The sequence below is a fragment of the Poecilia mexicana genome, unplaced genomic scaffold (assembly GCF_051168715.1).
Source record: "Poecilia mexicana isolate PSO_F unplaced genomic scaffold, ASM5116871v1 scaffold_16, whole genome shotgun sequence".
NCBI lineage: Eukaryota > Metazoa > Chordata > Actinopteri > Cyprinodontiformes > Poeciliidae > Poecilia > Poecilia mexicana.
Window position 1 is genome coordinate 16621323 of NW_028263385.1, and position 27925 is coordinate 16649247.

The window sequence follows — 27925 nt, forward strand, 5'->3', positions numbered from 1 at the left end:
CTGGTTACAACTGCATGCCACAGTTTTCAGATTTTATTTTTGATAAATTGAGGAAAACATGCAGCCTTTTCCTTTGTGATGGTCAAGACTGCCTCTCTGTTCCCAAACTAGTTTGTATTTTGCACTGCATCATTGGGCATTAAATCTTTTTACAGATTGGGTTCTGGTCTCACCTGGAAGACAGATCTCTGGGTTGCGCCATTAAAAACACAACAAAGTGTTACTAAACGACAAAGAGAGAAACAGTTCAAGGGGTATAAATTCTTTGACAAGAAAACAATTTTGTATTTGTGCCTTGAAATGGAAATGTTAAAATGTTTTTGTATTTCATGAGAAGTTAATAACAAAGAATCACAACACAGGACGCAACGGGTCAGAATAATCAGAACTAGTTTATGATTTCAAAGTGCTGAACAGAAAATCCAGTGAATAAAAGAGAGGGAAAAAAAAATATATATATATATATATATCGAACAGGAAACTCAAACCAAAGAAGTACATTGAAAAAACAGCAAGTTGTTTTCTTTTTCATTTCTCTTCTTCTTTTTAAGAATAAAGAAAATGCACAAGTTGTACCACAATATTTGAAAAAGCTAAAAACACTTCAAAATATTAGTTTTTATTTATATATATTTATATATATATATATATTTATATTATATTTATATATCTATAATTTGCTTCGTTCCTTTTAAAACTGCTGCTGTGAGGGTGCGAGTGGGCGGTGGAGGCCTGGGGAGATCCCCGCGCAGCAAACGCAGCCAGAGCCGTTTTTTTTTTTTTTTTTTTTTTTAAATGCGATGGCAGCTCTCGGCAGCTTGCACCACAATCCTGACCTCTCTCAGGCTCAGGGACTCCTGCGCAGCATCCACGACAGAAATGCAAAGAAAAAAAAAAAAAATAGAGCACAAACGTGGAATGTTTAACCCGATCCCCCTCCCCCAAAACTCCTCCCTCCCTCCTGGATCTGTCGAACGCCCCGCGGCCCGAGAGGCCAGGGCGTGTGTCTGCACTCGTAGCCCTTCCTTCTCTGTAAGTGCTTTACAAGCCAATCTGTGACCATGTGCGCTCCTCCACATGTTCAACCCCAACCTGTGATTTTTAAAATGAGATAATAATAGAAAACAAGAAAACTGAAAAAAACAAAAACAAAAACAAACAAAAACAAACAAACAAACAAACAAAAAAAAACGACACAGAAGAGCAAGTTCAAGTCTGGGTGACTCAGTCATGGATCGTTTAGTGCACAGTTTGTCCTTTGCTGCGTAAAAAGCCCCACGCAGAAACAAAGTCTTTGTATTAAAATAATTTAGAGTTTGAAATTAGACCTTCCCTCCTCCGTGTCTTCCTTTTTGTGGTGAAATTGCACTTTGTAATTAAGAGCCCGTCTCGTTAGCCACTTCCACGTGTGTATGAAATATTTGTACGTGTCTCTGCCCTTCATGTCTGACCTCTGACATTTCTCCACACTTCGGCATGAAAACACCCCCCTTCCTCTTATCAGCAGGAGCAAACTTGAGTCTCACAGGGGCACGAACAGCTCAGCAAACCTTCTGCCCCACAGAGACTTGACCTTTTCTGAAAAGAAGAAGTCCTTGGACAGAATGAGCGAGGCCAAAACACAGATCAAAACAGTACTCATAAACCCTTCTCTCTCTTTTTGTTTTTTGCAAAAGTGAGCTGCCACCCAGATGGAGAAAGGACAGGAACAAGTCATTCTGCTGTGCAACTCAGCTTCATCATCCTCCCCCACAAGACAGAGTGGAGGATCAAATAAAAGGTTGCAAAGCGTTTTTGAGTTATTGTCTATTTGTCTTTCTTTTTTTTTTCTTTTCTTATTTTTACAGATGAAAAGCGTTTTCGTTGGTTGTCCGTTTGGTTCCCCCCGCCCCCCACTGAGCGAGATGCTTTCAATTTGCTCTCTCAGCTCTGCGTCGGCCAGAACGGAGAGTCTTTCTTTCTCTCTTTCTCTCTCTCTCTCCCCTTTTGGGGAGCTGGGGGGTGGGGGGGTTAAAAGGCCTGAACAGGACGTTGACGTGGGTTTCTTTCACCGCGCTCAGCCCGAGTCCTCAATAGGGCAGGGTGTCCAGGAATCTGTCGATTGACGGCGGCGGTGGTACGAGGTCCTCCAGCTTCAGGTAGAAGATCCGCTGCAGGCCCTGGGTCCTCTGCGAGCGGAGCTCTGCCCTCAGGCCCAGCACACGGCTCAGAGGAGGCGTGGCCTTGGTGGAGGAGGAGGACGCCCCGCAGCCCAGGTGGTCCCTGAGACAGCAGATGACTTTATTCTGCAGCTCCTCCACGCGCTTCGAGTCCTTCAGACCCGGGACTTGATCTGCAGAGAGAAAACAGAAAACATTAGAGCTGCAATTTACACTGCAGAAGCAAACTTTTTTTTTTTCTTTGCATGCAACTTGCATATATTTTTATTTGAATTTTCATGAAGATACGTTGTTGTGATGCATGTTTTTTTGGGGGGGAAATAATAATCTACACACTAATAAAAGCATGACATAGAGATACAGAACACATGATACACAGAAAGTTAATCTCATTTGGAAACTTTGAAGCTGTTTTGTACTGCAGATTTGTTTCGCTCAGGTCATTACCGGCTTTCACAGAAGAGATAAACCGCAGAGTCTCGCAAAAGTATCCATTCCCTTGAGCATCGCTGTTTTGTTTGTTTTTTTTACCCTGGTGGAACCACAACGAGCCTCTACATTCAGCCTTTAACACCTACAGGGTTGCCATGTCTGTCACCCCCTCCGTTTCCCATCAAGTAGCTTCTGCAGATGGGAAATGTAAGTATCCCCACATTATGATGCTGCCACTGCCGTGCTTCAATGTGGAGGCAGTTTGCTCACTGTTGGTTTTCAACTGGTTTTAATGTATCCCATGTATGTCAAAAAGTTCAGTTTTGGTCTAATTTTCCACATGTTTGCCGCGTCCTCCCGTGCCACACTTTTCAGATTTTTATCTGTAGATGAATGCTGAAAAGCATTTATATATTTTTTCCTCTCTATAATTTTGAACTACTCTGTGATGGTCCATCACAAGCGGCCATTTTTGTCCCTAAAGTCACTTTTGTTTCTGTAAAAGAGTTAATGTGGTACAAAGAAACGGTATTTTAAATGACAAAAATTAAGCCAGCGGAAAACAAAACCCACACATATATGTGTACATCAGAGCTCATTCAGGTAAAACAGCATTAGCCTCATCTTGTTTTATATTGAATTGCACCTCATTAGCCCGTATGGCTCATGTTCTTAACAGCCTTACGTTGTCTCATTCGCTGCAGATCAATACGTCGTCTAACCTAATAAGCCTCCTCCACATTGTGTAGACACACACACACACGCACACACACACACACACACGGTGACATGGCATAGACATATAGCGCAAACATGGAAATAAACGCATGCTGCGCATTTACCGCTCATAAATACTTTAAATGAACGCACACAGATGCTCAAATAGTCCCTGCAGTTTGGAGAATTTAAGACACAACAGTGCTCAACAATTAGCTGATTATTTGGCCTTGTGAGCAGCCAAATTCAATTAGGAATACACACAAACACACACACACACACACACACACACACACACACACACACACACACACACCCCCACACACACACACACACACACACAAGCTGCAGACTGCTGCCCATAGCAACTCCAGTGGCACTTGTATCAGACTTAATGTGACACTAACTCATTCTGCTGAGAACAGGGTGTCCACCCCCGCTCCCTATGCCTTACCCCCCTCCCCCCCACACACACGCACGCACACACGCTAGTGTGTGCTGCGGGGAGGCTGCCTCTGAGACCAGTCTCACTTTGAGGTATCCATTATTGGAAGTGTATTTATTGTTTGTTTATGTGACCCTTTTGTTTGCAGTGTTTGCGGCTGCAGAGTTACTCCAGCCCTCCTTCCACTGCGCCTTTCAGACCTCTTGCACTCCTTTTTTCCTTCTTTATTTTGCCTCTCTGCTTTTCTCCCTGCTCTCTTTCCCCCACTCCTTGTTTCTCTCTGTGCGGCACTTCCTGGGGAGAAATCGATGAGGGCCCTTTCTGCACAGGCCACTCCGAAGCGGTCGATCGGCTGGTGGCCCTGGTGGCTCTGCCGCGGCCGCGCGCTGTGTGCTTTGCCGAGGTGGCGGAGTGCCACTGCGAGCGCCGTGGACGCCGTTCCAGAGCCGTGCCCCACGGTGGGCTGGTCGATGGAGAACAGAGTTAAGTGCTCCCCCAGAGAGAGAGAGAAGGAGTGAGGGAGCACAGGGTTGTAAGGTGGAGGTGGAGGGGGGGGGGGGGGCAGGGTGAGGGGGGATTTTACCCGCTGCACATTAATGCCTCCCTGCAAAATTGAGCTTTAAAGAATAAAAACTCAACATATAATTTTGCTGCATCCTTTGTTGAAAGAAGCTGCGTCTCTGATGCACTCTACAGACGGCACGACTGTTGCATCTTCCTGAGGTCCGTCCGTGGATAAAGTGTCGATTTTTCAGCCGTGGACACTGATTAAAGGGGCCAGGTGTGTGGCAGGTGCAGCAGGCGCTTCTGGGTATCGGGTTCTTGTTTCAGGCAGAGATGTGTGACAAAACGCGCTGACATGTGTGTCTCCGAGCGTTTGTGTGACGTCAGCGGATGTAAAAAAACCCCCCAAAAAACCCACAACCAAAGCTTCTAACAAATTGGAAAAATATATATATATATAAACACACACAAACACACACACATATATATATATATACCGTATATATTTCAGTTTAACTGAAAAGCACAAATCTGTTAGCACAATGGATGTACAATTAAAAGGTATAATAAACTGTATTTATATGTGTAAAATAATTAATTAAAGAACTTTGTGATAAAATTTCCACATAAAAGTTTATGTTTTTGGAAATCTATCAACATCCCACTTCTTAACTTGCTAATATCACTTTGGTAAAGTTCTCCATATCAATCAGATTTTGCCCACAGCCTTCGTCAGCTGAACCCACAGGTTTTCCATCAAGTCTGGTTTGTTTTCGACTCGGATGTGTGCTTGGACTCGCTGTGATGTAGAAAAATGTAATCCCCATCTATTATTCGTCTTCATTTTAATTTCATCCACCAAGAGAAAAAGTCCAGTTCTGAAGAAAAGTAGCCCGAGAGTATGATGTTGCCACCACCAGTCATGAAAATGGGAATGAGGTTTATTTTGTTTCTTCAAGAAAACCCCCCAAAAAACTTTCCTCTCTCTAACTCCTACTTTTTACTGCAGACATATGGCGAATATAGATGTTTTATCACACCTTTTATTACAGATTTACGTCCAGATGAGTTCAAGATATAAACCACATTTAAGGTGAGAGACTATTAAAAAATGATTTCTAAAGGCCTTACTTGTTACATCACTAAACGTAAACTTCGAGATCCTGAGCGACTGACAGGAAGTCGTGTGGGTCAGGTAACTGTTAATGTATTTTTTCCTGCAGATGACTCGGGGGTTTTGGTTACCTGTGAGCAGAACGAGGGCAGACAGGCAGGCGAAGGCAGACGCATCGAGGTTGAGGGTCTGAAGGTGGGTAGAGAAATCCCGGATGGAGTCCAGCCACTCTCCAAACCCGCGAAGGCACTGGAACCTGTGCAGCACCAAGCCGTTGCAGAACACCAGCTTGTCCTCTGACAGCATAGACCTGAGAGACAGAAAAATAAAAAAATAAAAAAATGACATTTTTCATAAAAATGCTGCATTTTCCCCTGATGCATTCAGACATACAGAGAAGGAAACAATTACACCAGCAAGCCAGAAACAAGACACACATCAAACGGAGGCATGAAGCTGATTAAGCTTGTGTGTTTTTTAAATTACAGCATTTAAAACCACTCTTGCATTTCCTTGTGGCAGGGTGGGGTGAAGGGTTAGGGCAGAGGCCTGCTTGCTCTGTGTGTGTGTGCGCGCGTGTGTGTGTGAATGTGCAGATAGGTAAACTGTTACAGCTTTAATGCTCCCAGGCTGTGGAGTGCAGTGGAAACACAAAGCTTTAATGAGGAAATGAAAAGGCCTCTCGGATGCATTTAACCATCACTTACTCACGGCACACAACATCCCGCTTTTTTTTTTTTTTAACTATCCAGCAGAGCAGGGAAAAGGGGGGGAGCAAACAATGAATGACGCATAGGACAGATGGAAGGTTGGAGGAGAAAAAAAAAGAGCGAGAGGAAAACAAATAATTGTGCAGATAGAAAGAAAAAAAATGAGGATTAAGGAAAAGACCTGGAAGCCACTAATTACAGTCTATGCAAACATTGGTTTAAAAGTTATGAGACTAAGAAGCAGCAACATTTGTGTCTAATTATCCTCACTACAGATTAAAAGATTTTACCCCCTCAAAGTTTTAGCCCAATGCACATAATCCAGACATTTAAAACGGGCATTAAAAAAAAACATTTTCTCACTATGCAAGCTTTGCAAAGCATGGATGTATGGATTCAAAAACAGCATGTGAAAAACCGTTCACGTTTTTACCAAACATTGCTTATTTGTGTTAGCGTGGCACTTTTACCCCTTTCCCTACACTCACTGTGATAATATTCTTTCTACATTTTTTTTTTTAAACAGCGTGCATTTTCTACAGAAAGTTGCAAGTCGCCAAGCAACAAATAAATACAGGTATCAAGAGATGCCACACGAGGAGCTTTGAGCTTGTTTTTGACTGCATCCCTTCACACCATCTAGTCTAGATGAAAGTTCTCAACAGGAAACTTCAATTAGAAACCTTGAGAGGAACCTTTGAAAAGCGTTTTGTAGCTTTCATTCCTCCTGGTGGTTTCTGAGATACAGAGTGCTCAGAAAGACTAACGCCTGCATTCTTTGCTTTTATCGTGTCTGGATCATAATTAAGTGTCGGCCAGTTATCAAGTTAAGCTGATGTTTTATAAAAGTTGCCGCTTTCAAAATCGCATTTTAAAAGTGATCCCGGAGAAAGCGAAGTTTCACTTTGCGTTCACTGCATTGAGCACAAAGTGACCTGCTTCTCCCCCTTTCCAAATTGTTGCTGCACACTGCTGGTCAGCAAAGTTGGCAACTACACCTTTCCTCACTTACAAGACAGACAAATTTGGCCAACAAATAAACAGACAAAATAACCACCGCTTGTTAAAATCTTGTGTTATTCAAAATGTACTAGATCGCAACTGGCATTGCAATACCATTATGTGCAACATCACAGTTGCAAAAGAACTGACTGGATGCTGGGATTACATTTTAACTTCTATGCATTCAAACTCTATATCCCAGGCTGTCTTTTATGTCCACAGCTAGTGCAGATCTTGGAGACCAAGCTGTTAAAGATCAGGGATGATCAATGATGTAATTGCAACACCTGCTGCCTCTAAGTCCCTGCAGCCCATAAAAGATAAAATATCCTGCACAATAAGATTTCTAAAACTAAACTGGATATGTAATTATTCTGTATTTTTGCTCTTTTTTCCCCAAAAACTCCCAAAACATTTTAAAACCAGACAAGCAAGTGACAAATGGAAACAAGCTAAGAATAATAATAATAATAAAAAAATGAAGCCTGTCTTTCTTTTTGATCTGATTATTAAGTTGATGCCCCGTAGCTAAATGCTCAGCTTCATTTCATAACACCGCTTGGCCTCCGTCTGGTAGTAGCACATGATCAGCACTACACCGACGGGCTGGCAGACAAGCAGCCGGGCAGATGCACACTCACACTCACGCCTACACACACACACACACACACACACACACACACACGCACTTGCGTACACGCACACATGCAGCTGGATGTCTGCCACACATTCCACTCCCCCCTGACTACGCTGTCACCATGGTTATCAGCCAATAACCACAGAAACTGTTTGGTGACGGAGGGGATCACAGCGATGTGGATCCCACAAGAGCGAAGCAAATTTGCTCTGTGCACGCTGAACACACACACACACGCACACACATGCAGTCAGGGTTCAGACACACGCTTGTGAGTAGAGGGCCGCAGTGCAGGAAAGCGTTTTGGTTCAGCACGGGGTCAAGCAGAGCTGAAGCGATGGGATCTCAGTGTAGCACAGAAAGTAAGACAAGGCCAGATTTGTGTGTGGTTTCCTCTATGTTGTGGGAGTTAGGCTGATAGGAACATGAGAAGCGCATGCGTGTGTGTGTGTGCATGTGTGCGCGTGTGTCCGCCCTGTGACGTGACTCAGAGTCACCCCTCCTGCTGGGACTGTGATGCCACCACCCATCCTCTTCCCACCCTGCACCTGGACCTCCACCGGGAGGAGAGAAACTTCGACATCGTCACAGAGTCTGAGTAAGCGCGCCTGTGTTGCCTGACTGTGTTGGTCCTCTGCCCTAGACGACAGCTCAGACAAAAGGACGAGCTTGTAGCGCCATCTCCCCTCCTCCTCCTCCCGCCCATAAATTTAACCAGCAGCATGCCTTGCAGGAGCGGACCGGTAACCCAGGATAACGCTGAGGCCGAGACGGGTCGGGCCAGCTTCTGCGCGTACTCTGACTTTGCAAAGGTATTCACACGCCTGGTACCTTTTTTTTTTCTTTTACACATTTTTTTGACGTTACAATCACAAATTTCAGAGTTTTTTTTTTTTTTTTTTTGATTTCATGAGATTTGGCTGCACTTGTATTTTTCCCTCCTGTCGCAAAGTAGAACCAACTTTCACTGCAAGTACAGCTTCAAATTGTTTCGGGTATTTCTCTATAAGGAACCAGAAACTAAAACTTTAGCATTTTCTTCTTCAAACTGGATGAAAAGCATCTGTGACTGTTCCAAAATCTGCCACATAATCTGACTTGGATTTAGGACTGGGCTTTGACTGGGCCATTCTAACAGATGAACATTGTTTGATCTAAGCCACATGTTTCAAACTCAAGTCACACCGTAGCTTTTTATGTGGCCCTCATGGCTCTAGAGGGCCACATAAAAACAACCTTCAAGATAAGAGTTGTGTACTTGAATGTTATTCTATTGATCAAATCAGATCTGTTTTTATTTATACACTGCAAAATTAACTCAATGTGAAAAGACACTTGTACAAGAAGTACTCATCAATTGCAGAGGTGGTTATTTATTCATATACTAATAGATTAATGGGAAGTTTTATCAGAGTTTTCTGACACAAAAAGTCCTTTGAGGACATTCATGATCTTAATTTGACCCAAAATGAAAATTAGTTTGACTGTCCTGATCTATCGTATCTCTGGTTGTATGTTTAACACAGTTTTTTAGTTGGAAGGTGGATCTAGAAAAGCATCCCTCCATCATGATGCTGCCATCGCAGATTTTAAAGGTGAGGATGGAAGTGGTAGACTTCCTTCACACTCAATGTTCTGCTTACGGGTCAATTTTGGTCTCTTCTGACCAAATCACTTTCTTCCCCACTCTGAAAAAACACCAAGTATGTGTTTCTAGTTTCCAGTTAAACTATCTTAGTGCATTTGAAATAAAACAAAATTAACTCAAAAGTGTTTTTTCAGTGAGAAATAGGGGCTTGTTTAAGTCAATAATTCCTTAATATGGATGCAGAAGTACTAAAGTGAAATAAGGTGGGACTAGCACTTTTTCATCAATATTAAGGAATTATTGACCTAAAACAAGCTCCTATGTCTTGCTCAGAAATAACTTGTAGGTTAGTTTTGTCTCATTTCGAGTGCAGTGATTTATTTAAACAAGAAACAAGATGAAAATACTAGTTTGCTATTTTGTCTACACAGTTTGTCGCAAACAGGGGGGACGTCATGTGCCTTTTTTATTTCAACAAGAACCTTTCTTTATTCTTCAACAAAGGCCAGATGTTTGGATCCCCCCTATAATTATCTTGTCAACAGGTCCTCCCACCTGAGCTGCGGATCTGTACAGCTCCTCCAGTTACCTGTGCTAATGTGCCGCTTTGTGTTGATCTACAGCATACAATCCTCCAAAAACTCATTGACGTTTTTGGTTATAATGTTACCAATGGTGATAAAAGATTCCAGCAGTCTGAGCGGTTTTAAAAGACGCTGTGTGATCCAGCTCTTTCCTTTCAGTCAGCTGATCTCAACACGCATTTCCTCCCACAGCAACCCTCTCCAGCCTCTCAGCTGACCAGCGTTTCGATGGAATCAATGCTGTTAGTTCATAGCGCTTACAGTTTTAGCCTGCAGAACACACACACACACATAGGGCTCTCTGTGCGTCAGATATCAGACGAGCGGAGAGGAACTCTGTGGGTGTAGCCGCTGTCATAGCTAAAGTGTCCATTCATAATTCGCTTCATATGGTGACTACTCAGCTGCACTCCTCCTACTCTGGAGATACACCAACACAGCGGCGCACCGGCTTTGCAAGCACATTTACACACTGCAATCCATTATGTTCATGAAATGATGTAAGATTGAAAAAAGAAACACAAAACGAAAAACACATACATCTGTCTTACCTGTATGCGAGTCGCAGGACAAACAGCTCCAAAAAGGCCGAGTCTATGAGCAGGTTCTGATCGTCGCGCTGGAGTTCGGTGAAGCCCGGCAGCCGCTCGGCCCAGCACCTGGTGGTCTCCATGGAGATGGTGAGCAGCCTGTAGAAGAGCTGGATGTGCTCCACGTCTGAGGTGGAGGACGGAGGGTCGGCGGCGCTGAACTGTTCGGATGCAGAGAGAGGAAAGAAGTTGTAAAACAAGAGCCGGCGCAAACCAGACTGAGCTTTTCCGATCGACGGGGGCGGCTGGGAGGGGGCACCTGGCTGTAGTCAAGGTCTCGCGGTGTGCAGTGGGAGTAAGCCCTGAGCAGAGCAGAGAGCAGGCTGAGCGGGGGCGACGGCGGGGACGCCTCTGTCTGCAGGGGGCTCTTTGGTTTGGAGGGCAGCCGTCCTCTGCGGCCCTTCAAGCTGTCAGTACGGACCACTGTGAAGCAGAGAAAGATGAGCAGCAAATTAGATTTTTTTTTTTTTTTTCTCCCCCTCCAACTTAGTGACCCGATCTCGTCAGGAGCTGTCCAGCGTTCCCACCTTTCCCACGCAGCAGGCCAGCAGGTGGCAGTGGAGCTGCTCTGCTGGCACATGCATTAGCGTGGCAGGGGAATATGAGCGCTCTGGGTGTATTTGCATCGATGTGCTGTGTGTATGTGGGTGGGGGTATTACAGGACGTGTGAGACAGGTGAGAAACCTCAGGGGAACGAGGACAGTATGAGTGTCACACCGATTTTTCACATGAGAAAAACGCAGCGCAAAGAAAAACAGAAAGGATGTGTGATTCTGATGGCCAGCCTTAACGCTGTTGTGGTTTTTTTTTTTTGTACGGTTGCATTTTGTCCACAGCATGAATATGTGTGGTTTGGGTCATTACTGGCCTCCTGAACACCAGCAGGAGGGAACAATCAGAAAAATTGCAAAAATCGTTACATATGTTGAACATTTTTCACATTTTGTGACAATTTAAACACAAACTTTAATACATTTTCTTGGGATTTTATGTGACAAAGCAACTCAATTAATTCAGATCTTTTGCGAAGGCCTCAAAGGTTTAGTGAACAAACAGAATCACATCCACAGCTCAGGATGGAGAATCTGTCGCCACGACAACTATCAGTGGACCAGTTAAATCTGGACTTCGTGGTAAAGAAGAAAACTATGAGAAAGTTTACTTGATGCTATTTGTCAAGGATGCGGAAGAATGCACTCCTGACCAGAAATGTACTTTTTGGGCAACATGCAAAACACATCCCCATCCTCACGGTGAACCATGAAGCAGAATGTTATCCTTACCCTAGCAGGGATACTTTTCTTGCACAGGGTAAGGGAAGTTGATATAATCAAAGCCTATTCTTGTGAGAATGGCCTAGACAAAGTGCAGACCCAAATCCAATTGAAAATCTGGGAAAAGACTAAAAATGTATGCTCACAGATGCTTTCTGTCCAATATCCTGAAAAAACTAGCAGCTACAAAGCACCAACTCAGCAGGGGTAAATGCAAATGCATGCCACACTTTTCAGATTTTAAACAGGAATTAATCTCAAAACCACGTATCCATCTTACAATCATGCACCACTTTGTTGGTCTACCACATAAAATCCCATTAAAACCCACTGAAAACTGGGGAAAAGAAAGCTGTGAATACTTTAGAAACCAGGATAATGTTTTATGTAAGCACTTTCTTTCATGTGGGATGCTCCTTACCTTCTTTCACCATGCCCACGCTTAGGCACTTCTGAAAGCGGCAGTACTGGCAGCGGTTGCGTCTCCTTTTGTCCACAGGACAGTTCTTGCTGGCCAGACACACATACTTGGCGTTTTTCTGCACGGTGCGCTGGAATAACAATAAAAAATAAATAAATAAATAAAACAAAACAAGACATGCCGATGATCAGCCTCCAAACACAATCAGCACCTAATATTCGATTTGTTTAATTCAATTTTTCCTCCCCTATCGAAGAGCAGGAAGCAGAAGCTCGCAGGTCAGATTTTAATTACGCGCTGAAAGGCGACGGTGACATCAGTATAATTAGATAAAATTAATTTTCCAACAAGCCTCGCCTGCAGCAGGGATAATTTTATTACAGCCGGAGCTGACAATGGAGGGCCGGAGCGCGTGGCGCTAAGGATCCAGGTCCCGCGAGATGAGGTTGGGAGGGTGCGCGCGGGGGGGAGCCTGCGTGATCAGATTGTCTGTGAAGGCTCCCGGGTCAGCTCGTGGCACCTTTTCGGAGCCACGCGCATAGCTTCGCGCTTTTCTCAGTGGGCCCCGTGGGTGCTGTTTTCTCCTTTGCTGCGTGTCCCGCGCTGCTATTGCTGACCTTATTAAAATGAAAACCAAAAACAGCCACATGGGAGGACCGAATGAACCCGGAGTTTTCATGAATCAAAGGCCATTTATAATATCTGAGAAGACATCCAACATGCGCCAGCGGGACAGGTGGTCGTTTCTGATATTAGGTATGTGGCTCCCCGCCCAGGGCGCTTTTATTTTACAGAGCGGCAGCTTTCTGAGGCTTATTTCATGTCCGGTGTAAGCGCCGTAAGTTTTCACAGTTTGGTAATAGTTATTGAAGACTTTGCAGCAATACTTACACTGATGGGTAGGCTGATGTCACACCCTCTTAGCAGAGGTGCAAGTAATAGCAAAGTAGTTAATAGTAGCTGGAAGGTTGGACATTCAGTCCTTTTTTTTATTATTACCTCAAACAAAGGATGGTGGAGGTGGAGTGAGAAAGCCAAGTTTACTGACTGTTTTTCCATTTAGATTTTTACAGAGCAGAGTGACAATTTGAAGCACTTTTGTTTAAAGTGTTTAAAGTGCTCAGTAATTATTTGTTGGTGCAAACAAGCCACAAAGCAACATGAGATTGTTAACTTTCAGTAAAACCTTCAGGGGGGGATCTTTACAGAAGTCTTTGACACATGGGATTAAAACTCATTAAACCCCTTTTGAGTTTTTTTTTCTTTCCTTTCTTTTTTCTTTGGCCTAAGGTGCAGATATGATAGAGCAAAGAGGTTCCATTGAGGGGAAAAAAAAAGAGGGCAGGATCAGACCAGCCCCGATCATCAGCATACCTGCCTATGAAGAACAGCCCTCATTTCTACCGAGAGCTTAACTCTTTTCTTCATTTTGATGTTAAACGCACACATGTGTTTAGTACAGGCATCAAGCAATTACCAAAGACACTCAAAACATCCCCTGTGGTAATTCCTGACTTCACATGATCGCAGAGGCGCTTGTTAAGTGTAAATGCTTTTATTTGCAGACTGTTTACATTTTACACGTCGTCAAGCTGTGCCTCTAGAACAAGCCGTAAATTAAACAAACGGAACACACGGAAAGTGCCGCCGCCTCTCATTCTTCTTTTAAACGCCTCTAGAATGTATCAAAACAAATAAATCCAATTAGGAGACCCTCGCGCCACACATGCCCGCGTCCCCAGAGAGACCAATCACACACCAATTACACTGCGGGCTGCGCGCGGCTGCGGAGCCGACGCATCAAAGGAGGCGCCAGGGCCGGATGAGAGCGGTCGCCATGGCACCACGGCGGATTACGTTCCCTGCGCCTCAATGGCCGCTGACCCGTGCGCGCCGGGGATAAGGTAGTTATGGCTATTAACAGAGTTTATAGGGAAATCAGCATCCGCTTAGTCAGAAGAGGAAGAGCGGCCGGGGTGACGCAGACATGTCAACATGGGTTCACACCTTTAACAGGTCTACCGCAGGGTCAGCGAGAAAAACAGTGGCGCCACCGAAACGGGGCTGGAGGTGGGGCTTGAGAGTGTCATGCATATTTTTATTGCATACATATTTATTATTTTTGGTACTCTTGCCTTGGAACATAAGTTTTGAGTTGTTTTGTTTCTGTTAAAAATAATAATAATAATAAAAAAGTACTGAATGTTCAGCCTTCCAGTAACTATTAACTACTTTCCTGTTACTTGACCTCTGGTAAGATGGTGTGACATCAGCGTATTTTGATTCATATCTGTCACTCACTGAAACCTCCTGAACACCGAGGAGAAAGGCTGTGGGATGCACTCATAGTATTACTGCTGTCGCTGCTCTCTACAGGAAATCACATTACTGAGATCCAGTGCTGCTAGACTTAAGATATGTGTGGATTTGATTTGTTTCCCTGCAGTGGATTGAAAGCTACAGATTTAAAGAGGTTTGTAAAGGCTGAGTTAAGTCTGGCTCTTTGACAATAGTCTGCTATGTTTAATTTACCGCTACTTCCAAGAAAATCTTGAGTTTTCAGTGATCAAGTAAAATCTCAATGAATTAACATCTTGTAACACAGGTGTTAATTCATTAAGAGATCAGTATATATAAGGCTGCAATGTTTTTTTCTTGTTTCCTATAATCCATGCTTTAGTGATATAAACTGCAGGTTAATGCCCACCAGGCCAGTAGGGGGCCCTCAAGAGCCGATAACCTCTAAATTGCAGAATTTGTTTTGCTGTTTGTTTTCAACTTTATCAAGAATGAACAAACTTTTAAATTTCTTCCATAGTTTTCAACAGAGCAGGGAAAAAACAACAACTATTTAGTTAAATTATTTAACATTTAAATTCCTGGGACAAGTTCACAACCTGTGACCGGATTAACAGCAACGTTAGGTGGGACGTAATTTATGCTGCCGCTTTAGTTTCATATTGCATGTCGCTTGAGTCACAATTTATGCACACTGCAGGTGTCAGACAATAAGTCTCTACAAGTACCTGAAAAAAAAACCCATGTAAACCCAAGCACAACTAATTAAACGTGCCTGCCAGTACAGACTCTACTTAGTCTGCATTAAAGTGCTGCACAAATAAAGAAGAAAAGAGGAGAAAAAAGTCCTAATTTTAGAGAACTTCTACAATTTAACCAATTTACAGCTTCTATCTTTAGATTTATTCAATAAATACTCTCTATGGTGAGTGACAAACTGTCAATGTAAGAAAGTACTTGTTAGCTCTCTAGTTAACTTTCAATGCAGAGTGTGCATGAAAACAAAGAGGGTGAATCTGTGGGGGCTCTTATCTGGGCTCACAAATCAAATTCTGCTCAGAGCCTCATTCAAGCTAGGGTTGACCATGACTCTGTTTTTCATTTATACGATGTATACTGTAGTTTAACTTCAATCTGCCATGTTTAACTCAAATTCCAACTAAGTTCTGGTGAATTCACAGACTGAATCAAAATGTCTCTGGAAACTAAACCCGCTTCAAGCTGAAAAGGGTTCAGGTGAAAAATCAACCTCTCAAATGAGCACAAATGTCAAAAAAAGGCACACTGCGGGTGTTGTGGGGCCTTGATGGAGCAAGCAGAGGCAGATTCTTGACATGTAACATATTTGGTTTAAATTAAAGCCCCTGCAGGGGCTTTTTTTTGTGCCCCTCTCAACTTAAATTCTCGTCAATTTCTTTGTGGACGAACAAACAATGTTGATCTAAGCTTACACAACAGCAGCCTATTCCTGTGCATTTTGACTAACTTGTATTTCCCATTTATGCATTTAAAAATACACTTTTCACAGCTGCTTTGTCACAATTCTGCCACATAAGTAGGTATGACTAACTTGCTTTCCAAAAGATGGAACATAACATTTCTGTGCACCAAGCTCAGCTGATGAGCAGAGCAGCACTGGTGTGCATAAAAACACATATTTTTAATGCTCTGCTCCGTGCAACAAAATGCATTATAAAAACAGGTGAGATGGAGTCAAATTTTTAAAATACAAGCTGAATAGATTCACTTCATTACTGAAAAAAACAACACACACACACACACACGCACACACGCACACACACACACACACACACACACACACACACACACACACACACACACATAGTGAATGGCACACATTATTCAGCCAAAAATAATAGAACGAGGGACAGAAAAAGTTGTTTAACATCTGAAATTAATTCATGAGGAAATGTGCTTCAAATTGCATTAATAAACTAGCAATAATTTACAGCTACCCTGTTCTGTGGATTAATGTGTCATAACTACTCGGATATAATTAAATATAATCAGGGAAGTATTTCAGGGGACAATAAAACCATCACGATAATGGAGGTAATGTGCATAAAAATATGTAAAAAAAAAATACATATATATATTTATATACAGTGTATATATACTGTATATGAAAACCTCCTGTTTTTCTTGCATGTGAAGAAAAACAGGTGGTTTTCCTTATTTGTGCTACAATCTACAAAGTGAACAAAGGAATTTTAACATATATGTTTTTCTTTAAATGTGGTTGCATGCATGTGTCGCTTGCGCATGTTTGCATCTGCATGTGTGTGTGTAGAGGAAGCACAGACTCTGTGGCTGCTGAATTCTGTAACAAGCACACACACAGACACTGACACAAAGCCTGCAGCCTGCTGCCATCAGACACTGTTTTCATTAATTACTAAATAAAAACAAATTGTCAACCTAATTGAAAAGAAGGATAATTCATTTCCACCTACCAGAGGCATTATTCAATTACCTCTGCACCCTCTGACTTGCTGCCACTTCATTTTTGCTCCTGCAGAAAGCCCTAACAAAGTGTGCTGGGATTTTTTTTTTTAATGGAGAGATATATAAATTAAAATTACGAATAGTGCAAGAGAATTACACTACCTGAATGTAATGTCTTTCTACTTGGAGTTCTTGTGCTACTCACTTATTTAAAAAAAATAACAAAAAAACATTTTGCACTCAGTAGAAAAATGTAAAGTCTGTTGCATTTTTATGACTTGCGCGTTGGACTTGAAACCGTATCTGGCATTAGCACGTGTGCGGTGATATGTGATGTGTGGCAGCCAGAATGAAAAGCGCACGACTGAATCATTTGCGGAGCCCGAATTTCAACCTGACTCATGTTGGACGTGGTATTGTGTCAGTGAAATGTGGTCAATTTCACTGCTGCAATACTAACAAGCAGAAAGGAAACTTTGATTTCAAGGAGGAGACCTTTTTCCGCTGCACACTCGCTGCGCTGTGTTTCAGACAGAGAATAAGGGCTGTTATCAGCCTGTGTTCTCAAATAAGACAAGCCAACACACACTCCTGGGTAAATGCAGACACTTTGCCCACTTGGTTGCTGGGAGAGATGACCCCCCGTGGGTGTGCTGAGCTTTCACTATGACTGTGAGGATGATTTAGAGAGCGGAGAGGAAGGTGTAAGAGTGGGAGCAAGGCAAGAGCAAGAAAATAGTTTCAAGAGAAACACGTCAGTTTGATGTAAGTTTGGAGGAGGTGACTGCGCGCGTTTGGTGGGATCGGGTCAAAGACGTTGGCAACAGGAGAGGATAATGAGAAAGAGAACAATTCAAAACACAGAAAAGCTAAGTGGATTACAGATTTTCTGTCATATTATCCTTTCATTTAAAGTAATATTTTTTATACATGCTGCCTCCTCCCCTGCTGTTGTTACACACTGCCTGTCAGCTGGCTGCAAGACAGCTGCTGCACTTTTGCTTTTCTTAAAAAAAAACAAACAAAAAAAAAAACCCGTCAAGAAATTAATTTCTTTGAAAAAATATCCAATTTATAAAAACAATTAGTGCAATAACAATTAAAGCAGCTCCACCAATGGCTTTTAGGAAGGTAAATCAGTGGATTTAGTTAGTTTTGTGTAAAATGTGTAAAAAAAAAAAGACATAAAAGAAACAAAGCAAGGTCAAATAAGTTCATACTTTTCTTACCTCCATTTCACACAAATAGTTATCTAAATATATGTCATTGTAATGTGAATATGTTTGAAATACATAACTAAACTAACTAACTTGTTCCTGCATGGTGCCAGTCATGCTGAGACATATATGTTTATATCATCAACTCATGTAGAATCTTAATTTTATACTCGAAACTCTGGTTTTTATATTGGCTTTTAGTTCCATCTGAGAATGAGACTTTCATGTATCTTTATCAAAGCTTTTAATTTGGCCTTATTGTTTTGTTATTTACCTGTTTTATCACGGCAGTGACTCACTTTGGCTGTTTTTAAATGTTCTTCATAAATAAACCAAGCAGCGATGCCTTCTCACATCCATGACATACTGTCGCACATTGCTGACCTACAGGCTTTATTTTAAAACTTTAGAGAGTTTTTACCTTGAAGAAGCCCTTGCAGCCCTCGCAGGTGCGTACGCCGTAGTGCTGGCATGCTGCGTTGTCCCCACACACCGCGCAGGTCCCCTCTCCCTGTGGGCCCCGAGGGGGCGGCGAGGGCAGGCTGTCCCCTAGCAGGGGGCCACACGGTCCCAGAGCCAGGGAGCGGAAGGCGAGGCTGCTGCCCCCGGCCCCGCGGTGCAGCTGGTACATGGGCTGCTCCAGGTGCTGGCCGTGCGGGTGGGACACTGACGAAGAAGATGAGGATGAAGAGGACGAGGTGCGAACTAGCCCCCCTCCGAGGCTCTCATAGCCGCCAACGCTGCCGCCGCTGTGAGGCGGGGAGTGCTGGTAAAAGTGCGAAAAGCGAGGGGACTTGAGGGGTCCCGACTCGAGGCCCGAGCCCATGGAGTGAGGGTGAGACTGGGGGCCCAAGGAGTGTTCGTCCCACATGAAGGAGGTCCCAGGCTGCTGTGTCATGGACGGGGTGGTGGGGGTGGATGGAGGGGACTGCTTAAAGTACATGGTGGTGGAGGTCATGGCCTCCATGGGTGGGGCAGTTGGGTAACTCTCCTCCTCCTTCTTGATGGTAGGCCTGTGGGGGGGCATCTGGTACAGGCAGGAGGACTTGGGCTCGTAGCTGCCCTCCACAAAGACGTTGAAGCTCGGGAGGGAGGTGGTGGCAGCGGCAGAGATCTCACCCCCACCCAGGTCCAGCTTGGTGTAGTCCGGGGTCATAAGGTCAGAGCCGTAGCTGTCACCCTGGTAGCCGAAGGACTGGCCGGAGTAAGCGGAGCCTGGAGGGGCCGGCCCGTACTGAGCCTGCACACAGGGCATGTCTGCGGGGGGGCAAAGGGCATACAGACGGGTCAGAGCTACACGACACAACTCAGTCACGGGATTTTTATTCAAAAAGCATATTATTGTGTTAGTGGAGTACAGTAGAAGCCTATAGCAACAATTGTTAAATAGATATGCAACACAAGGGTGGGATTTTGAGACAGATGCTACGATAAATCTAGAGGAAAAAGCAGAATCTATTAGAGGCTCGTGCACATCAGCCTACCAATCAAAATGTGACTAAAAACTTCTGCACAGCTCTATTGGAACAGGCAGTTTTTAACTGGTTGCACCATTTTCCGTCCCTAATTTCTGCCACGCAGTGCCATTCACTTTGTGTCATGCTTTTACACTCCTTGCACTTGTGATGAACAATTACTCAGCAGGAATATGTGAAGCCCCAACAGGCGCAACTTCAAACCTAAGTGATTTGGTCCGCGCAGTTAGTCAGGTAAGGAAGGGGGAAGAAGCAGCAAGATTCAGATCCAGTTATTTGTGTTTGTCCTGTGTGTGTACGTGTGTGTGTGTACGTGTGTGTGTGTGCGTGTGTGTGTGTGCGTGTGTGTGTGTGTGTGTGTGTGTGTGTGTGTGTGTGTGTGTGTGTGTGTGTGTGTGTGGGTTGGGTGAGCGCACTCTGGTTAGTCAGATGGCAAAGCAGATGAGATAACATTAAATAATAATGGAACCCTATGGTGGTGTTGGAGACTTCCCACACACACATTCACACACATAGATACAGTGATAAACACAGACAAAAACATACTCTGATATTTCCCCTAACTGAGGCAGACGCCAGCCGGTGTGTCTTGAGTTATCCTCTGATTTAATTCAGCTGCTGTCACAAAAACAGACCACCTTTTAAACCTGGGTTGGTCATCACATTTATCACTGCCACTCTACAGGGCGCCATGTGATTCTGTTGATATTCATATCTATTGATATTAGAGTTACTGCCATCACTATCTACAATAACTCTTTGAAGAATTTGAACATTTTATTTCCCTTTCAGATCAACAAAGGATTTTTGAATTGAATTAAATTGAATAGCACGCATGTTGCACTGTTCAGTTTGGGAAACTGGGAAACAAACTCTGAAATGTAAAAAGTATCATGTTAAATGTTCAATTTTTTATACAAGAAAATAGCCAATAAAAAAAAAACTTGTTAAAAAAAATTAAAGGTATTAAGTTTGATTCAAATAATTTTTTCATAAATCAGTGTGATAGCTGGCCAAAGATGTTTGTCAATCCCTGATGGTATTTTTATTCCCCAATTCAATTCAGTTTATTTCATAACCAATGTTATCCAAAAAAAAAAAAAAGTTATTTCAATTAAATCACATAATCCAACTTATTCTAGGTATCAAACAGTGCATCAAGTTCAGCTCGTTATTCAAATTAGTAGTTTTTGAACGCTCAAGTCAAATTTTCCACGATTCTAGTTGGAAGTACAGAAAGAACTCAAAATCCCTCTAATTTACCCAACTGGGAAACCTCAGAGCTCACAGACTGCGTATAAAATGTAAAGTGTACACCTTGTATCTCATTCAACCAGTGGCACAAGGAGTGCTGAGAAACATTCTTGTGAACATGTTCCTTTTGCTTTTGAACAGATCTGGAGAAAAACACTTGTTGTTGTCTGATATTGCTAATGCTAGTTGGCACCAAAAAAGTTGCTGCTGACTTTCTGATTTGGAGCTTTGGTGTGAAATTCCTGCTGGCAAAGTTGGAGGTTGTAAGGGAACCCATCCAATATGGCTGCCACACTTATGAAATGTAGTCTTTTTTTTTTTAATTAACTCTTATGATTGTTTGGACGTTCTTAAACCAGTGGCACACATTAGCAGGCTACCTTAAAGCATCCATTTGTAAACACGTTTCTTTAGTTGCGGTTGTCTTGTACTGCTAATCCCAGCTGGCACAGAAACTGTAAGCAAACCCTGCGTGTTTTGTAGTTCAACTCTGACGTGACGTCATTCTCAAATCTTAAAACAAATGGAACGCGACACTAGGACGCGCTCAGCCCCGGAGTGACGTCATTTCCAGGTCCCACAGCGCAGCATTGCTTTCAGTCACGGAATGTGGAATCTGTTCTTGTGGCTTTAATAAAGGCGCCGCCATCAAATCAATGTCAATTATTCAATTCCACTGCTCACACGCTGAATAATTCAGGACAGTTTGACAAATCGCAATGTCTTGTATCCATAAATAGTGTAAAACTTAAGAAGTAATTTCTATTTGCTTTTGATTTCAACTGAACGCTCTGCAAGGATGCCTATGGCCCAGCAACCTTTTTTTTTTTTTTTTCAAATCAAAAGACGTAGTTTTCAGTGTTCATTTTCCGTCTTGTCAGTACTCAATGCCAACTCAGCCGGAGGCTTGTTGCGTTTGCTCCTTTGTCAACACGTCGGCTGCTCCCAATTGACGCCCAGCATGCACGCACTTCTGCCGTAATCACCACGGTTCCCTGCGCGTCACACTTTCACCCAGTTAGGCACGGGACATGCAGGTCTGAGGGCGCTAACCAAACCCCCTTTGCCAGTCTATCCAAGCGGTATCCTTACTTCGACTCGGTCTGAGGGAATTAAAGCCAATTAACTTTATTTGCAGCAAAACTGAAAGTCCGGTAACTTCATTAAAAACACTGTTTCTTCTTATCAGGTGCGGTCACAGAAAGTATAATAAGACACTCTGAAAGCAGCCGGCGTGTTTAAATTTGCGGTCGTAAATGCTCATATAAACTGCTGACGGCAGACAGTGACACATTGAGAAGCTCTGGCGCAATTAAAATATACCTGGAGCGTTACCACGGGTTCTGCCGATTAATCAAGAATAATCTACAAATGTATTTATTTACTTAACATTTTATATTAAAAATAAGAATTCGAATATTTAGCATTATTTTACATTTCTTTTTAAAACAGTTCTTATCTTAAGTCATTGAGGTATCTACACACAAAGCGCTAAGGCAAGCCTATAAACCAATAAAACAGGCTTTTTTTTTTAAACATATATTCAGGATATGAGTCAAGCTCTATGCCTACGTGTCCTTGACGTCATCTTTTTTTTTTTTTTTTCTACGCTACGAGTGACCATCTCCACAACCCACGTGGAAAAACACGCATGGAGCAATAAGGGCGTCATGGGGCCTTTCAGTGCAAAACCTAAATAGTTTTATTTCTTTCTACTGCATCAGAGGAAGAGGATGAGAGGAGAGTGCGGCGGTAAAGTTTGAGGCTGTGCTGTGTCAGTAGGTCAAACCCCAGTTAAGTATTAGTGTGAGTGCAAGTGTGTGTAAAAGACTCCCAGCACCTGCCATGTCCTGACACACCTCGCAGCAGCTCATTAGGCTGTCAGGAGAGTTTAAGTTTAAAGGTTTGTCGAGGCTGACTTTGCCTCAGGTGAGCTCAAGAAGAAGTGAGAAATATTAAAGATGAAACATTTTCACGTTGGTCTCTGTGAGTCAGATTAGTAGCAAATGCTTTTGAGGAGCAATTATTATTATTTTTTTTTTAAATAAAAGCATGCACACACATTTTTTTTTGTTACTCTCCACCATTGATGTCTGGGATGTCAACAAGTATCTGTGTGAGCTCATTGTGCTAATAACATGTGCCCTCATCCTGAGGAGAACCTGTAGAACCACTTCTTGTCAAGTCTCAACCCTCACCAACACACACCCAGCTTCACAGATTCAGATCGTCCTCCAGACATGCAAGATTTTTTCACAGGTGAAATTTTGGTTTTCCGTAGACTCCAGCACCAACATTAAAATCTCCCTACACTTCATAAAATACAACCGTGTGTGTGTGTATGTGTGTGTGCGTGTGTGTATGCAAGCAAAAGGACAGACAACCCAAGCAGAGTCAGACAAAAGAGGGGTGCAGCGTACAGTGAGGCAAAGGGAAACAGTCTCTAACCTCGAGATGTGCATTTCAACTGGACAAACTGCAGCTGTTCCAATAACTGAGCGCGCCTGTTCATTGTCAGAATGCCATAGATCTAACAAATAAAAACATGAAGTTGCACACATCAATTAGAAAGCATTTTTTTTCTTTCTTAATACTGTCAAAAAAAAAAAAAAAAAAATTAAAATTCAGAGGCCTCTTTACACACATGAAGAATAAAGTTACAGATATGTTGTGAAAATGCACAAAAAGCAGACAGATGCATTTACATGACAAAGCCTTCAGTTTGAGGGGCTCATTGTGAAGAACTGAAACGAAAGTGTGTGAGGTTCTCAAAAGAATACTGAAACACCCCACCCAGCACCAATCTCTTATCTTAATGACTGAAATGTCACTGACACCAACACTCCTACGCGCACACACATACCCACAAATCATACAACTCTTAATTCTTTTATTTGAACGGGAAAAAACCTGGAGAAATTACTCACGCTTGATTAAATTCAGATTTAAATTATGATGTAGCTTCTGACATGAAATTCACTACCTGCCATCAAACACACCGCAAAAAAGGGCGCAGAGAGAGAGAGAGAGAGCTGTCACTGCAGAAAGCATCAACTGAGAGAAAGAAAGAAAAAGAAAGAGAAAGAAAGAAAGAAAGAAAGAAAGGAAGGAAGAAAGGAAGAAAGATAAAGAGAGAAATAGAAAGAAAGACAAGTCTCAGTTGTGTACCTGGTGAAAGAGCTTCGCGCTGAATGGTGCTGGGTGTCCGGGGTTTAGGGGTGTCGTGGCTGCGGCCGGGGCAGGGCTCCTGGAGCGGGGAGGACTCGGCGGACGTGGCACAGGAGGGATCCGATCGCCGGGGCTCCGAGCTCGGCTGGGCGCGCTCTTCCGAACCTGTGCCTGCAGAACCACATGTGTGGGTTAGAAGAAGGGAACTGAAAGAAAAGGTGGGTGATGACTCCCCTGTGCAAGCAGCGATCGTCAAAATCCACACACACGCACAAAACAAGGAGCAAGTTTTGATATTATTATTGACACAATTTTTGTAAACTTGCAAAACTCTGATTAGCAAATTCCAAGAGTAGAAAAACACAACTAACACTCTTACAATGTAAACTAGGAAAATCTGCATATCAATAATAATGATAAAATACAATCAACTCAGTTAATCCTTGAATATGAAATTATTTATGAAAAATCAATTCCAACAGATAAAGTGCAACAAATCACCTAAAACGATGCGAAGAGACACAATAGAGCATGAAAGGAGATGTAGGTAATAAAACAATAAATTACAATCTGAATCCACGCAAATCTCCTTGGATATCATGGCAGACAAATATTCACATCCCATTATCAAACCCTGATTGATTTTAAGACTAAAATCTATGCTGCAAAGTAAATATTAGGAACCACAACTAAGGTCTATCGGCTCATTTCAGAAGTTGCACTTACGTGGGCGACAGGTTTCATTCTAACGCAAAAAAAAGAAGAAGAAAAAAGAAAGCCCTGAAGAGTTATTATAAGATAACCAGATTGCGCGCACCAAATAATTAATTCAACAAGAACAAGTTGTAAAAGAAATATCTACACACCTATAAAGGTGAATATTTTTAAAAACAGCGCGTCCGGGCCATCAGTTCTCCTGCCTCTGATCACGGCCGTACCAGGTTCATCCAGAGCGGCAGACTTAATGAACTGGAAGTGCTGGGAGAGTCGGACCTGAAACCTTTCAACCAGCGGGGCTCCTGTGTGCTGTGCGCCTCCAGCTCCCTGTCAACTGCAAGAGGACGCTCAGATGCTGCCGGATTTCAAGACCCAGAGCGCCCCCTTTCTGTCAAACACTGTTTCTCATTCTCTCTCTCTCTCTCCTCCCCCTCCTCCCTCTCTTTACAAGCAGAGAAAATCAGTGATACGGTTTAAGTTGTAAGACCACTAACTGTCCTCCATCAGGTTTATTTGCGCAAGTCACAACAATCATGACCATCATTTGGGTATTAGTGTCAACAATATTAATAATCTCCGCGACAGCCGTTCATTTTATTTTTAAATTAGCACTTTCTCCCAAACTAATCCCAGTTTTTAGAGAAAACATTACAACTTTGCAGCTATTTTTGTGCTTCTATTGGTCAAGATGTTCTTTTCATAGTCTAGAAACCTGATGCATCATATCAAATTATACAGAAACAAACAAAAATAGTTGTATAACATTTATTTGATTAGAGCTAATTTGGAACAATTAAGTCATTATTCAATTAGGCGTATAGTCATTTGAGTGGGCTTTGGGGAAAAACGAGAGGAAAACATTCATGTTTGATAAGAGCATAGCAGGAAAAAGATGCTGCTGTTCTTACATAACTTCTCGAGGTAAAAATGGAAACGTGCGTAATTGCGCTCTTATCTCAGCTTTTAAATGTTTATTAGCACATTTTCCACCTCGAAACTAAGACAGGGTCTGTTTCACAAACTAGTCTCCACTCGCTTGTGCTTCGTCCTCAAAAGAACACCCCGAAGGAGGGGATCTGGCCCCAATAACGCGCTCACCCACCAGTAACCAAGAGAACGACACAAGAGCCGCAAAACACGCGCCCCGGAGCGCCGGTATAGGCCCCGGTAGCCCCGCACACCAATAACCCCGGACAGACAGGGGGCAAGAGAAGGCTTCCAGCAAACAGAGGGAATATAAAGGCGAAAGAGAGAGAGAAGAGAAATATATGAGTACTGTAAATCAGCTCTGAGAGGAGAGGCTGTCAGAAGTGGCTGCCTCTGTGCGTAAAGTGTGATCAAGCTTGGTGAGTTTTCCCCAGAAATGGCCCAAAGCGCAAAAGATATAGATTACAACGTGCTGTCAACACATGTTTTCAAGGGAGATTACTTTAGGTGCAAGAAATGTGGAAATACCAGTGGCCATGTTTTTGTTGTTTTCTTTTTTTTTACTCTTAGACCATAATAATGTGACTGACCACTACTTTAATCATTTGACCTAATTAGAAAGTCTTAATGTTTTTCCATGTACATAGATAAAAGGGATGTTTTAAATTAATGGAAAAACTAATACGGTCCTAGTATTTTCCATAAGAAACCAGCAAACAATCGCATCCAATCACACTATTGCCAGATTAATAAAAAATAAATAAATAAATAAATAAATAACAAAACACCATTAGCGACACATTTCCTTCATAAAATCCTAAGAGCCTAATATAAAAATGGAAACCAAAGAGTATTAAGTCTACTCTCCCAGACCCTGCATGAATGTAGGCTGGACTATTCTCCACTCAGACCCATTTGTGCGTCTGACTCCCCTCTTCATTGTGCCAGTGAGTGAGAGGCATCTCATTTCCATGACAACCAGAAAGGATATGATACCTTCCCGGCGCAAATTAAAATCGAATTCAGCCTCACTTGGAAACAACACACAAAGAAAGAGCCTGGCTGGCAGTGGAGCACGTTCATATAGCAACAGGTCATATACACACACGCAAAAAGTTGAGAAAAAGCACAACAGGATGCCGGGGTTTAAGTTTAGCATGGCATGTGGTTGAGTTAATGCGAACGCAAACACGCACAGCTGATGGGGGTTTGTTATCTGTCAGCCTAATAGTCCATAGAAGTCAGAATACGAGCGATTCATTGATTCATTCATTCAGAGTTTACTTACTGGTTTGCTGTAGCGGTTCCGTCTTTACATGTGGTTATAACCTCGCATGAAGTATCCCCGCTCCCATCCAGAATAATCACAAGTAATTGTTATAATAAAGAGGGGAAAAATAGGGTAAAAAAAAAAAAAATTCAGAAGAGGCGCGAAGTCATCGGAGGTGAACTTTCGCGATCGTCTCAATTTTCTGAAGCACGCAAAAGAAGTTTGTTCTAAAAAAATAAAAATAAAAAATACAAAAATAATAATAATAATAATAAAAAAGCCCGCAGAATCAATACAAAAAAATAAATAAATAAAAGCTCAAACTCTTGCGTCCGCTCCCGGCAGCTGAGTGTTGTCAGAGCTGCTGGGTGCTTTTCGGAGTTGTAACGCGGCTTTGTTTATGTGCGCCGTCTGAGGGGAGAAAGTCAAATACTGCATTTATGAGCGCTCTGCCTCCACATTAGAGCTCCTGGTATGCGCTACGTCAATGTGACGCCATCGGAGAGGTGACGTCACTCCCTCTCGCGCTCTCCGTACTGTACGAGACACATAAGCCCCGAGCGCGTGTGCCAGAGAGAGAGAGAGAGAGAGAAAGCGAGAGAGAAGAGAGAGAGGGTGGAGAGAGGATCAGTCAGACAGAGAGAGAGCGACACAGAGGCGCTGTTGGTTTGATGGTTAGAGGACAGGAAACTGAGGGGGATCCGCTGGGTGAGCTGGTGTCTCAGCACTGTGCTGCTTCCACCACGCTCTTTTAAATATATAAACACTGTTTTTTTTGTTGCTCTTTTTTGAAATATATATATATAAAAAAATGTGTTGAAAGGTCACCTTGAATCTTCCAAACAACCATGACTTTCAGCTAATTATACTGTTACACTTTAAGATGGTTGCTCATGTTTCCCTTTTGCCACATAAGAGAGGTTAAGAGAGGTCAGCTCAGACTGGGACTATCTGT

At 42.8% G+C, this 27925-nt stretch overlaps 1 protein-coding gene across 4 annotated transcripts; it reads right to left on the minus strand.

The window, feature by feature from the left end:
* On the minus strand, nucleotides 1-27925 carry nr4a3 (nuclear receptor subfamily 4, group A, member 3). Of its 4 annotated transcripts, XM_088013632.1 has the most exons (9): nucleotides 26989-27925; nucleotides 24057-24227; nucleotides 23337-23418; nucleotides 18581-19416; nucleotides 12179-12308; nucleotides 10742-10905; nucleotides 10444-10643; nucleotides 5503-5681; nucleotides 1-2332 (listed from the first exon to the last, which is right to left on the minus strand). In XM_088013632.1, the coding sequence occupies exons 3-9, from the start codon at nucleotides 23398-23400 to the stop codon at nucleotides 2070-2072; spliced, it is 1836 nt and encodes a 611-aa protein (XP_087869758.1). In that variant the 5' UTR covers nucleotides 23401-23418; nucleotides 24057-24227; nucleotides 26989-27925; the 3' UTR covers nucleotides 1-2069. The 4 variants fall into 4 exon arrangements, with proteins under 4 accessions (XP_087869758.1, XP_014851534.1, XP_014851533.2 ...); XM_014996048.2 differs by lacking the exons at nucleotides 23337-23418; nucleotides 26989-27925 and adding an exon at nucleotides 24923-25095; XM_014996047.2 differs by lacking the exon at nucleotides 26989-27925 and having other exon boundaries at nucleotides 24057-24238.